The sequence below is a fragment of the Oncorhynchus gorbuscha genome, linkage group LG06 (genome assembly GCF_021184085.1).
Source record: "Oncorhynchus gorbuscha isolate QuinsamMale2020 ecotype Even-year linkage group LG06, OgorEven_v1.0, whole genome shotgun sequence".
Classification (NCBI taxonomy): domain Eukaryota; kingdom Metazoa; phylum Chordata; class Actinopteri; order Salmoniformes; family Salmonidae; genus Oncorhynchus; species Oncorhynchus gorbuscha.
In genome coordinates, this window is record NC_060178.1 from 9,114,091 (window position 1) to 9,127,349 (window position 13,259).

General features: G+C 49.4%; 1 protein-coding gene across 2 annotated transcripts in view; it reads right to left on the reverse strand.

The window, feature by feature from the left end:
- The window catches only part of cep152 (centrosomal protein 152), a 42,577-nt gene that overhangs the window by 16,263 nt on the left and 13,055 nt on the right, over nucleotides 1-13,259 (reverse strand). For both annotated transcript variants that reach the window (XM_046352257.1, XM_046352258.1), the window contains 9 exons: nucleotides 12,636-12,836; nucleotides 12,176-12,323; nucleotides 8,992-9,083; nucleotides 8,373-8,542; nucleotides 7,812-7,980; nucleotides 7,441-7,602; nucleotides 6,367-6,497; nucleotides 5,989-6,117; nucleotides 5,187-5,325 (listed from right to left, as the gene is read on the reverse strand). In XM_046352257.1, coding sequence (XP_046208213.1) covers nucleotides 5,187-5,325; nucleotides 5,989-6,117; nucleotides 6,367-6,497; nucleotides 7,441-7,602; nucleotides 7,812-7,980; nucleotides 8,373-8,542; nucleotides 8,992-9,083; nucleotides 12,176-12,323; nucleotides 12,636-12,836 — 1,341 coding nt within the window. The remainder of the gene's footprint in view (nucleotides 1-5,186; nucleotides 5,326-5,988; nucleotides 6,118-6,366; nucleotides 6,498-7,440; nucleotides 7,603-7,811; nucleotides 7,981-8,372; nucleotides 8,543-8,991; nucleotides 9,084-12,175; nucleotides 12,324-12,635; nucleotides 12,837-13,259) is intronic.

Here is a 13,259-nt window from a genome sequence, read left to right on the forward strand (position 1 = left end):
CTGGCCTTTTATTTAATAACTAGACAAGTCAGTCACCCGACCTCAATCCAATTGAGATGGTTTGGGATGGATCGGACAGCCGAGTGAAGGAAAAGCAGCCAACAAGTGCTCAGCATATGAGACAACTCCTTCAAGACTGTTGGAAAAGCATTCCAGGTGAAGCTGGTTGAGAGAATGCCAAGAGTGTGCAATGCTGTCATCAAGTTAAAGGTGGCTGCTTTGAAGAATCTAAAATATATTTATTTGTTTAACATTTTTTTTGGTTACTACATGATTCCGTATGTGTTATTTCATAGTTTTGACATCTTCACTATTAGTCTACAATGTAGAAAATAGTAAAAGTACACAAAACCCCTTGAATGAGTAGGTGTGTCCAAACTTTTGACTGGTACTCTATGGCCTATATTAAACCAAAGAAACGACTCATATCTCCCTTTACACCGATTACATTTTGATGTACCCATCTGACATTGCCAACTCCATTCAAGTCCTTGGTGTCTTTGAAGAATTTGGTTATTTTACGAACTACAAGATGCCATTAAAGCACCACAGACAAAAATAATCCATTTAACATCATTGCCTGTCTCTTGAATGTCACGGCTTTACTTACCTGGGCATTCAGATCAGACCCACCCACATCATTGGTGGCATTCAGATCAGACCCACCCACATCATTGGTGGCATTCAGATCAGACCCACCCACTCTCCCTCATCATTGGTGGCATTCAGATCAGACCCACCCACCCTCCCACCCTCATCATTGGTGGCATTCAGATCAGACCCTCATCATTGGTGGCATTCAGATCAGACCCACCCACTCTCCCTCATCATTGGTGGCATTCAGATCAGACCCACCCACCCTCCCACCCTCATCATTGGTGGCATTCAGATCAGACCCTCATCATTGGTGGCATTCAGATCAGACCCACCCACCCACCCTCATCATCTCATCGTTGGTGACAACTTCAGTGCATCCCGCGTGAAAATCCACCCCCACAAAATAATTGGTCCCCCTGTATGTCAGTCTCCACAGACGAGTGTGGGCCCCCCCCAACAAAATTATATTCTGCCCTTCGTCAATTGTATTTTTTCAATGCTTCCTCTTTCACCCTCCTCTTAACTTCTTTAGGTACATTAGATGCCTTGTGTAGAAACTTCATTTGTAATGAAAAAAGGTCCCGAAAATCAGACTTTCCACTTTAACACGTCCAAAACGGGGCGGCAGGGTAGCCTAGTGGTTAGAGTGTAGAGGCGGCAGGGTAGCCTAGTGGTTAGAGTGTAGAGGCGGCAGGGTAGCCTAGTGGTTAGAGTGTAGAGGCGGCAGGGTAGCCTAGTGGTTAGAGTGTAGAGGCGGCAGGGTAGCCTAGTGGTTAGAGTGTGGAGGCGGCAGGGTAGCCTAGTGGTTAGAGTGTAGAGGCGGCAGGGTAGCCTAGTGGTTAGAGTGTAGAGGCGGCAGGGTAGCCTAGTGGTTAGAGTGTGGAGGCGGCAGGGTAGCCTAGTGGTTAGAGTGTAGAGGCGGCAGGGTAGCCTAGTGGTTAGAGTGTAGAGGCGGCAGGGTAGCCTAGTGGTTTGTAAGTCGCTCTGGATAAGAGCGTCTGCTAAATGACTTAAATGTAATGTAAATGTAGAGGCGGCAGGTAGCCTAGTGGTTAGAGTGTAGAGATGGCAGGTAGCCTAGTGGTTAGAGTGTAGATGTGGCAGGGTAGCCTAGTGGTTAGAGTGTAGATGTGGCAGGGTAGCCTAGTGGTTAGAGTGTGGAGGCGGCAGGGTAGCCTAGTGGTTAGAGTGTAGAGGCGGCAGGGTAGCCTAGTGGTTAGAGTGTAGAGGTGGCAGGTAGCCTAGTGGTTAGAGTGTAGAGGTGGCAGGTAGCCTAGTGTTTAGAGTGTAGAGGTGGCAGGTAGCCTAGTGGTTAGAGTGTAGAGATGGCAGGTAGCCTAGTGGTTAGAGTGTAGATGTGGCAGGGTAGCCTAGTGGTTAGAGTGTGGAGGTGGCAGGTAGCCTGGTGGTTAGAGTGTAGATGTGGCAGGTAGCCTAGTGGTTAGAGTGTAGATGTGGCAGGGTAGCCTAGTGGTTAGAGTGTAGAGGTGGCAGGTAGCCTAGTGGTTAGAGTGTAGAGGTGGCAGGTAGCCTAGTGGTTAGAGTGTAGAGGTGGCAGGTAGCCTAGTGGTTAGAGTGTAGAGGTGGCAGGTAGCCTAGTGGTTAGAGTGTAGATGTGGCAGGGTAGCCTAGTGGTTAGAGTGTGGAGGTGGCAGGGTAGCCTAGTGGTTAGAGTGTAGAGGTGGCGGGTAGCCTAGTGGTTAGAGTGTAGAGGTGGCAGGTAGCCTAGTGGTTAGAGTGTAGAGATGGCAGGTAGCCTAGTGGTTAGAGTGTAGATGTGGCAGGGTAGCCTAGTGGTTAGAGTGTGGAGGTGGCAGGTAGCCTGGTGGTTAGAGTGTAGATGTGGCAGGTAGCCTAGTGGTTAGAGTGTAGATGTGGCAGGGTAGCCTAGTGGTTAGAGTGTAGAGGTGGCAGGTAGCCTAGTGGTTAGAGTGTAGAGGTGGCAGGTAGCCTAGTGGTTAGAGTGTAGAGGTGGCAGGTAGCCTAGTGGTTAGAGTGTAGAGGTGGCAGGTAGCCTAGTGGTTAGAGTGTAGATGTGGCAGGGTAGCTTAGTGGTTAGAGTGTGGAGGTGGCAGGGTAGCCTAGTGGTTAGAGTGTAGAGGTGGCGGGTAGCCTAGTGGTTAGAGTGTAGAGGTGGCAGGTAGCCTAGTGGTTAGAGCGTTGGACTAGTAACCGAAAGGTTGCAAGTTCAAATCCCCGAGCTGACATGGTACAAATCTGTTGTTCTGCCCCTGAACAGACAGTTAACCCACTGTTCCTAGACCAGGCCATCACTGAAAATAAGAATTTGTTCTTAACTGACTTGCCGAGTGAATTAAAGGTTAAAAAAAACAAGTTCGGTGGCATTTCTTTGCCCAACTTTAGATATCACTAATTTCAGCTGAGCGATTTTAAAAAGGAAGAAAGAAAAACAATTCACACTGTTAAATAACACTAATACGTGATATATATATATATTTTTTGGTAAACAAATGTTTCATTTTGTCATTATAATAAGGTTGGCAGCAACATGATGCAGCTGAAGTTGACTACAAACCCCACAATACAATGCTCTCTCGATAAAGGGCTGGCTGGCGAGTTGCTACAAGCAATAACGATACAACCCAATACACCCTGGAATGAAGAGGTGAACAAACAGGAGAAATGTAGTGGAGCCTCTTAAATTACACATTTCTCAAGGTAGGATTACCGCAAAAATATGATTAATGGCTCATCTGAGAGTAGACAAAGCACCGTAGACACGCCGTCCGTTCCGTACATACAGTAGTCACGCCGTCCGTCCCGTACAGTGGAGCCTCTTAAATTACACATTTCTCAAGGTAGGATTACCGCAAAAATATGATTAATGGCTCATCTGAGAGTAGACAAAGCACCGTAGACACGCCGTCCGTTCCGTACATACAGTAGACACGCCGTCCGTCCCGGTGCGTTACGATTAATGGCTCGCAAAGCACCGTTCCGTACAGTAGACACGGTCCGTCCGTTCCGTCCCGTCCGTTCCGTCCGTACGGTAGACACGCCGTCCGTCCGTTCCGTACATACAGTAGTCACGCCGTCCGTCCCGTACAGTGGAGCCTCTTAAATTACACATTTCTCAAGGTAGGATTACCGCAAAAATATGATTAATGGCTCATCTGAGAGTAGACAAAGCACCGTAGACACGCCGTCCGTCCCGGTGCGTACGTACGCCGTCCGTCCCGTACGTACGGTAGACACGCCGTCCGTCCCGTACGTACGGTAGACACGCCGTCCGTCCCGTACGTACGGTAGACACGCCGTCCGTTCCGTACGTACGGTAGACACGCCGTCCGTTCCGTTCCGTACGTACGGTAGACACGCCGTCCGTTCCGTTCCGTACGTACGGTAGACACGCCGTCCGTTCCGTTCCGTACGTACGGTAGACACGCCGTCCGTTCCGTTCCGTACGTACGGTAGACACGCCGTCCGTTCCGTTCCGTACGTACGGTAGACACGCCGTCCGTTCCGTTCCGTGCGCACGGTAGACACGCCCGTCCGTTCCGTTCGTGCGTTCACGCCGTCCGTTCCGTTCCGCACGTGCGGTAGACACGCCCGTCCGTTCCGTGCGTGCGGTAGACACGCCCGTCCGTTCCGTTCCGTACGTACGGTAGACACGCCGTCCGTTCCGTTCCGTACGTACGGTAGACACGCCGTCCGTTCCGTACGTACGGTAGACACGCCGTCCGTTCGTACATACGGTAGACACGCCGTCCGTTCCGTACATACGGTAGACACGCCGTCCGTTCCGTACATACGGTAGACACGCCGTCCGTTCCGTACATACAGTAGACACGCCGTCCGTTCCGTACATACAGTAGACACGCCGTCCGTTCCGTACATACAGTAGACACGCTGTCCGTTCCGTACATACAGTAGACACGCTGTCCGTTCCGTACATACAGTAGACACGCTGTCCGTTCCGTACATACAGTAGACACGCTGTCCGTTCCGTACATACAGTAGACACGCTGTCCGTTCCGTACATACAGTAGACACGCTGTCCGTTCCGTACATACAGTAGACACGCTGTCCGTTCCGTACATACAGTAGACACGCTGTCCGTTCCGTACATACAGTAGACACGCTGTCCGTTCCGTACATACAGTAGACACGCTGTCCGTTCCGTACATACAGTAGACACGCTGTCCGTTCCGTACATACAGTAGACACACTGTCCGTTCTGATTTCTCTCTTAATTTATTTGTTTGTTTTATTCCTCTTGTTCAGTGTGGAGACTTCTTATCTGTTGTCTTATATAGAAAATAATTATCACAATGTCTAAATAAATAAAAAGCCTTTCTCTGCACCAGCGTTCCTAGCCCGTTTCCAGACCCGTTTGTGCTCTATAGCGAAATCCACATGACAACAAGCAAATAAGACAACACAAACAGATCTGGGACCAGGCTATTGTTCATATAGCATCTTCATAAAATGTGTGTGTGTGTGTGTGTGTGTGTGTGTGTGTGTGTGTGTGTGTGTGTGTGTGTGTGTGTGTGTGTGTGTGTGTGTGTGTGTGTGTGTGTGTGTGTGTGTGTGTGTGTGTGTGTGTGTGTGTGTACTAGACTATATACCTCATTGTCCCTCTTCTTCTTCTCCTCCTCCTCCATTCTTCCCTGCAGGTTTTCCTCCAGCCGGTCTTTGTCCTTGCAGAGTGAGATGTAGCACTCCTGCACTGCCACCATCTCTCCATTCACCTCACACAGCTTGGCTCTATCCAGAGAAGAAAGGATTATCATTGTGGGTGAGGTTATACAGGAGACCTCTTTAAAAAACTGTTCCCGACAGATAGCAGAGTATGGTTTATATGCTGCCCAGCAGACACTTTTACCCGAAGCGACTTACATGCAGGTGGCAAGTAGAGACTTACAGGTAGAGATTTACAGGTAGAGAATTGCAGGCGGCAGGTAGAGACTTATAGGTAGAGACTTACAGGTGGCAGGTAGAGACTTACAGGTGGCAGGTAGAGACTTACAGGTAGAGATTTACAGGCGGCAGGTAGAGACTTATAGGTAGAGACTTATAGGTAGAGACTTACAGGTGGCAGGTAGAGACTTACAGGTAGAGATTTACAGGTAGAGAATTACAGGCGGCGGGTAGAGACTTACAGGTAGAGACTTACAGGTAGAGACTTACAGGCGGCAGGTAGAGACTTACAGGTGGCAACTTACAGGTGGCAACTTACAGGCGACAGGTAGCCTAGTGATTAAGAGCGAAAAGGTCGCTGGTGTTCGAATCCCCAAGCTGACTAGGTCAGAAATCTGTTGATGTGCCTTTGAGCGAGGCACTTAACCTCAATTGCTCCTATAAGTAATATGCGATCACTGTGGGAATTGACCCCAGGGCCAAGCCGTTGCCACACACAGGAGCCCTTACTGTAGCTGTTGTATCTGCAGCTGGTGGTGTGCCGTGATGTCATCTATCTGAGCTGTGTGTTCCAGGGTGAGTTCTGAACGAACACGGTTCACTACGTCATCTCTGAACTGCTGCTGGGTTCGCTCATACCTGGACCACACACAGAGAGAGAGACACACACACACACACACACACACACACACACACACAGAGTAATAGTTCAATAAGTCATTACACACCTGCACAGTCGCTCATTTTCCCATATGATGACTAGTATCCATTAGGAACTGATCTGTGTTATACAGCACACCAGCTATATATAGATACAACTATTCTCTCTCTAGGGATGCCAGGACACAGACATTCACATATCTGCCAACCGCAACACCCCAGACTAACCTCTGAGCAGCCTCCTGCTTCTCCTGGTCCAGTTCCTGAATCATCTCTCTCATCTTGGTACACAGCTCTGAGTTAGCCCCCTTCAACTTCTCCTCCCTCTGCCTCAGCTCCACGTTCTTCTTCTCCAGCGTCTGGGATGAGGACCGACAGAGAGACAACTATGAGAATGTAACACCGAGCTGGAAAAAAAGCTGTTGATAAATCATAATAATAACGGCATTCAGAATACACTTTTATCCAAAGCAAAGGAACTCAAATACATACATAATTTTTTTTAATACATATGACTGGTCCCAGGAATCGAACCCACTAAATCAAATCACATTTTATTGGTCACATACACATGGTTAGCAGATGTTAACGCGAGTGTAGCGAAATGCTTGTGCTTCTAGTTCCGACAGCGCAGTAATAACCAACGAGTCATCTAACCTAACAATTTCACAACAACTACCTTATAGACACAAGTGTAAAGGAATTAATAAGAATATGTACATAAAGATATATGAATGAGTGATGGTACAGAACAGCATAGGAAAGATACAGTAGATGGTATAGAGTACAGTATATACATACAGTGGGGAGAACAAGCATTTGATACACTGCCGATTTTGCAGGTTTTCCTACTTACAAAGCACGTAGAGGTCTGTAATTTTTATCATAGGTACACTTCAACTGTGAGAGACGGAATCCAACACAAAAATCCAGAAAATCACATTGTATGATTTTTTAAAGTAATTAGTTATTAGTTGTTATATATTATATAATAGTTGTTCTCCCCACTGTATGAGATTAGTGTAGGTTATGTAAACATTATATGAAGTGGCGTTATTTAACGTGACTAGTGATACATTTATTACGTCCAATGTTTTATATCCCGGCGTTTCAAAAGCACCGTGCTCTACCAACGGAGTTGTCATGCATTGGGACTTCAGTTCAAACAGAGATACCATCTTCACACCACCGCGTCAAATCAGAACTACACTTGATGGGCTTGTCACAGATTGGTTGAGCTCAGCTTGGTGCGGCTCAATAGTGTGAAAAGCCTTCTAGAATCTTTATCAAGTGAGGAATAACCTCGAGGCGTTCTTGTAGGCGCTGCCTGTCCTCCTGCAGCTCTTTCTGGGAAGCTACATCTGGATGTGGGTCCATTGGTCTGGTTTCTGCTGGGTCTCTGGTCTGTTCCTGGTCTAGCTGGGACTGTAGCTGGGTCTGTAGCTGGGTCTGTAGCTCATTCACCTGCAAGGATGGGATCCAGACAAGAAAGAAAATATGAACTTTGATTATGGGGGTATGTGGGTTTTAATTATACACTCGAGGATGAATCTGAAGAGGGAATTATCTTTATTTCATGTTTATTTAACCAGGAAAGAGCCTTGAGTTTAGAAACCTCTTTTGCGAGGGCGACCTGAAAATCCTCAGGAAAAAAATAAAATCCCATCACTAACCTGTCCCTGTGAGTCCCGTAGATGGTCCTGCAGCTGACTGATCCTCTGCCTCTTTCCCTTCAGACTGGCCAGACAGCGCTGTAACTCTGCCCGGAGCTCCTTCACAGCCAAGTCTTCCTTCTCTCTGGGCAGCTTTGGGTTGGGCTCAGACACTCCCAACAGAGGAGTGCTACGGGACAGAAGGCCTTTTAATCCAAATCAATTTACAGACCGTGCAGAAGTTTGTATTATGTTTGTGGTGCTTGTGGGATTTGAACCAACGACCCTGGCGTTACAAGCACCATTACCAACTGAGCCATTCAGGACCACTAACAATACACCTGATAAAGTATCTTAATAGATAACACTGGCGGTCTGGAGCTGATTAAACTGAACAGGGTTGGGGCCTCAATTCTTTTTCAATTCCAGGAAAATAAACTGATATTTTAACTTCTCATTTATTTAAACTTCCTGAATTTGACTGAAATGAAATGGAATTGACCTCAACCCTGAAACTGAAACCAAATAGAAACATGAAGTTTATGTCTGAGGGCACCAACAGTCAAGTGTTACATTGCGTACCTGTGAATTCGTCCGTTCTCACAGCGAGTCTTCTTGATCCCCAGGTCTACATAGGAGTCAGACAGCTGGTTCTCCCAGATATCTCCTCCGGTCACCTCAACAGAAAGGACTCCATGTTTCACAACAGACTCATACAGACAGATCTGCTCCTTCAGCTCAGACAACTCCTCCTGAGATGAAGAAAAAAACAATGGAACATAACATATTATAACTGCTATAATAAGGCATTATAAATAAAGCCTTATATATAAACAGGTTATAAAAGGTTGATTTGCACAGTCAGATCCTGTAGAAACCAAGAGGTGACAGACGTGTTATAACCACTAAAGAAGACATTATAAAGTCTCATGAATGCTTATAACAGGTATTATAACAGGTTGATCTGCTGTAGAAACCAAGAGGTGACAGACGTGTTATAACCACTAAAGAAGGCATTATAAAGTCTCGTGAATGCTTATGACAGGTATTATAACAGGTTGATCTGCTATAGAAACCAAGGAGAGCGGTTTTACATGATACGTTTACATTAATTAAATACATTTTAACTCAACAAGTGAAGCAGAAACAAAAGTAGAAGTGTTTGCGTGATAAACATTATTAAACATTTCTGGATACAAACCTGCAAGGCTTTGTTCATGTTGTCACTCATGGTCTTGGCTGACTGAGTCTGTTGTAGTTTCAGTTGCAGCTGGCCCATCTCCTGGACTGAACCTAAAGGACAAACAGGTGGAGGACAGAGGGGGCTTCAACAAACAGGTGGAGGACAGAGGGGGCTTCGACAAACAGGTGGAGGACAGAGGGGGCTTCAACAAACAGGTGGAGGACAGAGGGGGCTTCAACAAACAGGTGGAGGACAGAGGGGCGTCAACAAACAGGTGGACAGGGGGGCTTCGACAAACAGGTGGACAGAGGGGCTTCGACAAACAGGTGGACAGAGGGGCTTCGACAAACAGGTGGAGGAGAGAGGGGGCTTCAACAAACAGGTGGAGGAGAGAGGGGGCTTCAACAAACAGGTGGAGGAGAGAGGGGGCTTCAACAAACAGGTGGAGGACAGAGGGGGCTTCAACAAACAGGTGGAGGACAGAGGGGGCTTCAACAAACAGGTGGAGGACAGAGGGGGCTTCAACAAACAGGTGGACAGGGGGGCTTCGACAAACAGGTGGACAGAGGGGGCTTCGACAAACAGGTGGAGGAGAGAGGGGGCTTCAACAAACAGGTGGAGGAGAGAGGGGGCTTCAACAAACAGGTGGAGGAGAGAGGGGGCTTCAACAAACAGGTGGAGGAGAGAGGGGCTTCAACAAACAGGTGGAGGACAGAGGGGGCTTCAACAAACAGGTGGAGGACAGAGGGGGCTTCAACAAACAGGTGGAGGACAGAGGGGCTTCAACAAACAGGTGGACAGAGGGGGCTTCGACAAACAGGTGGAGGAGAGAGGGGGCTTCAACAAACAGGTGGAGGAGAGAGGGGGCTTCAACAAACAGGTGGAGGAGAGAGGGGCTTCAACAAACAGGTGGAGGACAGAGGGGCTTCGACAAACAGGTGGACAGAGGGGGCTTCGACAAACAGGTGGAGGAGAGAGGGGCTTCAACAAACAGGTGGAGGAGAGAGGGGGCTTCAACAAACAGGTGGAGGAGAGAGGGGCTTCAACAAACAGGTGGAGGAGAGAGGGGGCTTCAACAAACAGGTGGAGGAGAGAGGGGGCTTCAACAAACAGGTGGAGGACAGAGGGGCTTCAACAAACAGGTGGAGGACAGAGGGGCTTCAACAAACAGGTGGACAGAGGGGGGCTTCAACAAACAGGTGGACAGAGGGGGCTTCAACAAACAGGTGGAGGAGAGAGGGGGCTTCAACAAACAGGTGGAGGACAGAGGGGGCTTCAACAAACAGGTGGAGGACAGAGGGGGCTTCAACAAACAGGTGGAGGACAGAGGGGGCTTCAACAAACAGGTGGACAGAGGGGGCTTCAACAAACAGGTGGACAGAGGGGCTTCAACAAACAGGTGGACAGAGGGGGCTTCAACAAACAGGTGGAGGACAGAGGGGCTTCAACAAACAGGTGGAGGACAGAGGGGGCGTCAACAAACAGGTGGACAGGGGGCTTCAACAAACAGGTGGAGGACAGAGGGGGCTTCAACAAACAGGTGGAGGACAGAGGGGGCTTCAACAAACAGGTGGAGGACAGAGGGGCTTCAACAAACAGGTGGAGGACAGAGGGGGCGTCAACAAACAGGTGGACAGGGGGGCTTCGACAAACAGGTGGACAGAGGGGGCTTCGACAAACAGGTGGACAGAGGGGGCTTCAACAAACAGGTGGAGGAGAGAGGGGCTTCAACAAACAGGTGGAGGAGAGAGGGGGCTTCAACAAACAGGTGGAGGACAGAGGGGGCTTCAACAAACAGGTGGACAGAGGGGGCTTCAACAAACAGGTGGACAGAGGGGGCTTCAACAAACAGGTGGACAGAGGGGGCTTCAACAAACAGGTGGACAGAGGGGGCTTCAACAAACAGGTGGACAGAGGGGGCTTCAACAAACAGGTAGACAGAGGGGCTTCAACAAACAGGTGGAGGAGAGAGGGGGCTTCAACAAACAGGTGGAGGACAGAGGGGCGTCAACAAACAGGTGGAGGACAGAGGGGCTTCAACAAACAGGTGGACAGAGGGGGCTTCGACAAACAGGTGGACAGAGGGGGCTTCACAAACAGGTGGACAGAGGGGGCTTCGACAAACAGGTGGAGGAGAGAGGGGGCTTCAACAAACAGGTGGAGGAGAGGGGGCTTCAACAAACAGGTGGAGGACAGAGGGGGCTTCAACAAACAGGTGGAGGACAGAGGGGGCTTCGACAAACAGGTGGAGGACAGAGGGGGCTTCAACAAACAGGTGGACAGAGGGGGCTTCAACAAACAGGTGGAGGAGAGAGGGGCTTCAACAAACAGGTGAACAGAGGGGGCTTCAACAAACAGGTGGACAGAGGGGGCTTCGACAAACAGGTGGACAGAGGGGGCTTCGACAAACAGGTGGAGGAGAGAGGGGGCTTCAACAAACAGGTGGAGGAGAGAAGGGGCTTCAACAAACAGGTGGAGGACAGAGGGGCTTCAACAAACAGGTGGAAGACAGAGGGGCTTCGACAAACAGGTGGAGGACAGAGGGGGCTTCAACAAACAGGTGGACAGAGGGGCTTCAACAAACAGGTGGAGGAGAGGGGGCTTCAACAAACAGGTGAACAGAGGGGGCTTCAACAAACAGGTGGTGGACAGAGGGGGCTTCAACAAACAGGTGGTGGACAGAGGGGGCTTCAACAAACAGGTGGAGAGAGGGGGCGTCAACAAACAGGTGGTGGACAGAGGGGGCTTCAACAAACAGGTGGAGAGAGGGGGCGTCAACAAACAGGTGGTGGACAGAGGGGGCTTCAACAAACAGGTGGAGAGAGGGGGCGTCAACAAACAGGTGGTGGACAGAGGGGGTGTCAACAAACAGGTGGAGGACAGAGGGGGCGTCAACAAACAGGTGGACAGAGGGGGCGTCGACAAACAGGTGGAGGACAGAGGGGGCGTCAACAAACAGGTGGAGGACAGAGGGGGCGTCAACAAACAGGTGGACAGAGGGGGCGTCAACAAACAGGTGGACAGAGGGGGCGTCAACAAACAGGTGGACAGAGGGGGCGTCAACAAACAGGTGGACAGAGGGGGCGTCGACAAACAGGTGGTGGACAGAGGGGGCGTCAACAAACAGGTGGTGGACATCAACAAGCATTTCCCAAGGTGGTGACACAGACGGACACAGACCCGGACACACACAGACACACACCAGTCTGTAGCAGTTTGGCACACTGCTGCTGGCTCTCCTGTAGGCGCTGTGTGAGAGTGTTGATGACTCCTGCTCTCTCCACCTGCTCCTCCTCTCTCCGTCTGTCCTGCTGCCTCACCTGATCACGCAGACCCTGGACCACCTCCGCCTGGATGATACCACAGCCACTGAAGTGGTTAGTCCGGGATTCACCGACAGCAATGTGACAACTCTTCGGTTCACAGTCTATCGTGACCCGAGATTACCCAGGACCGATACAGCAAATTTCACCACGGATTATTTTAAAGCCTTCGGTTATAATAGATTCATTACATTGTCATAATGTATGTATGAACCTCTTACTATGTCTCATTAGCTCATGATAATCCAAATAATCAAGTGTGATACCAAAGAACAAACGCTAAGTGATCATGTTTACTGGTTAATATGGAGGTCAACATCAATTCCACTGGGTCCTGACCTGTTCTTCCAGGGCCTGATCGCAGGTGTCCAGTCTCTGCTGTAACACCAGCAGCTTGGCGTCGTGCTGCTCTCTGACCACTGTTAGGTCTCTGTCGTGTTGCTCTCGGAGTCTCGACAGACTGTCTGACCGACACAGTTCTGTCATCTGCTGCTGCATGCTGTCCACCGCTGCCTCCGCCACACGCTGCTTCTTGGTGTTCTGGAGGGAGATAGACACACACACACACACACACACACACACACACACACACACACAGACACACACACAGACACACACACAGACACACACACAGACACACGGACACTTGTATTCCCGCAGGCTTATTCTCACCACCTCTCCCATAGTGTGCACTGCACACTCCCCATTGTGAATCTTGGGGGGGCAACCATAGTGTCTATAACAGGGCTCTCGAACCCTGTTCCCAGAGAGCTACCCTCCTGTAGGTTTGGAGTCAAAACCTACAGGAGGGTGTCTCTACTGTAAGTGGCTATGGATAAGAGTCTGCTAAATGACTCACTACTATAAGTGACTCTGGATAAGAGTGTTAAATGACTCATTACTGTAAGTGGCTCTGGATAAGAGAGTCTGCTAAATGACTCACTACCGTAAGTGATTCTGGAT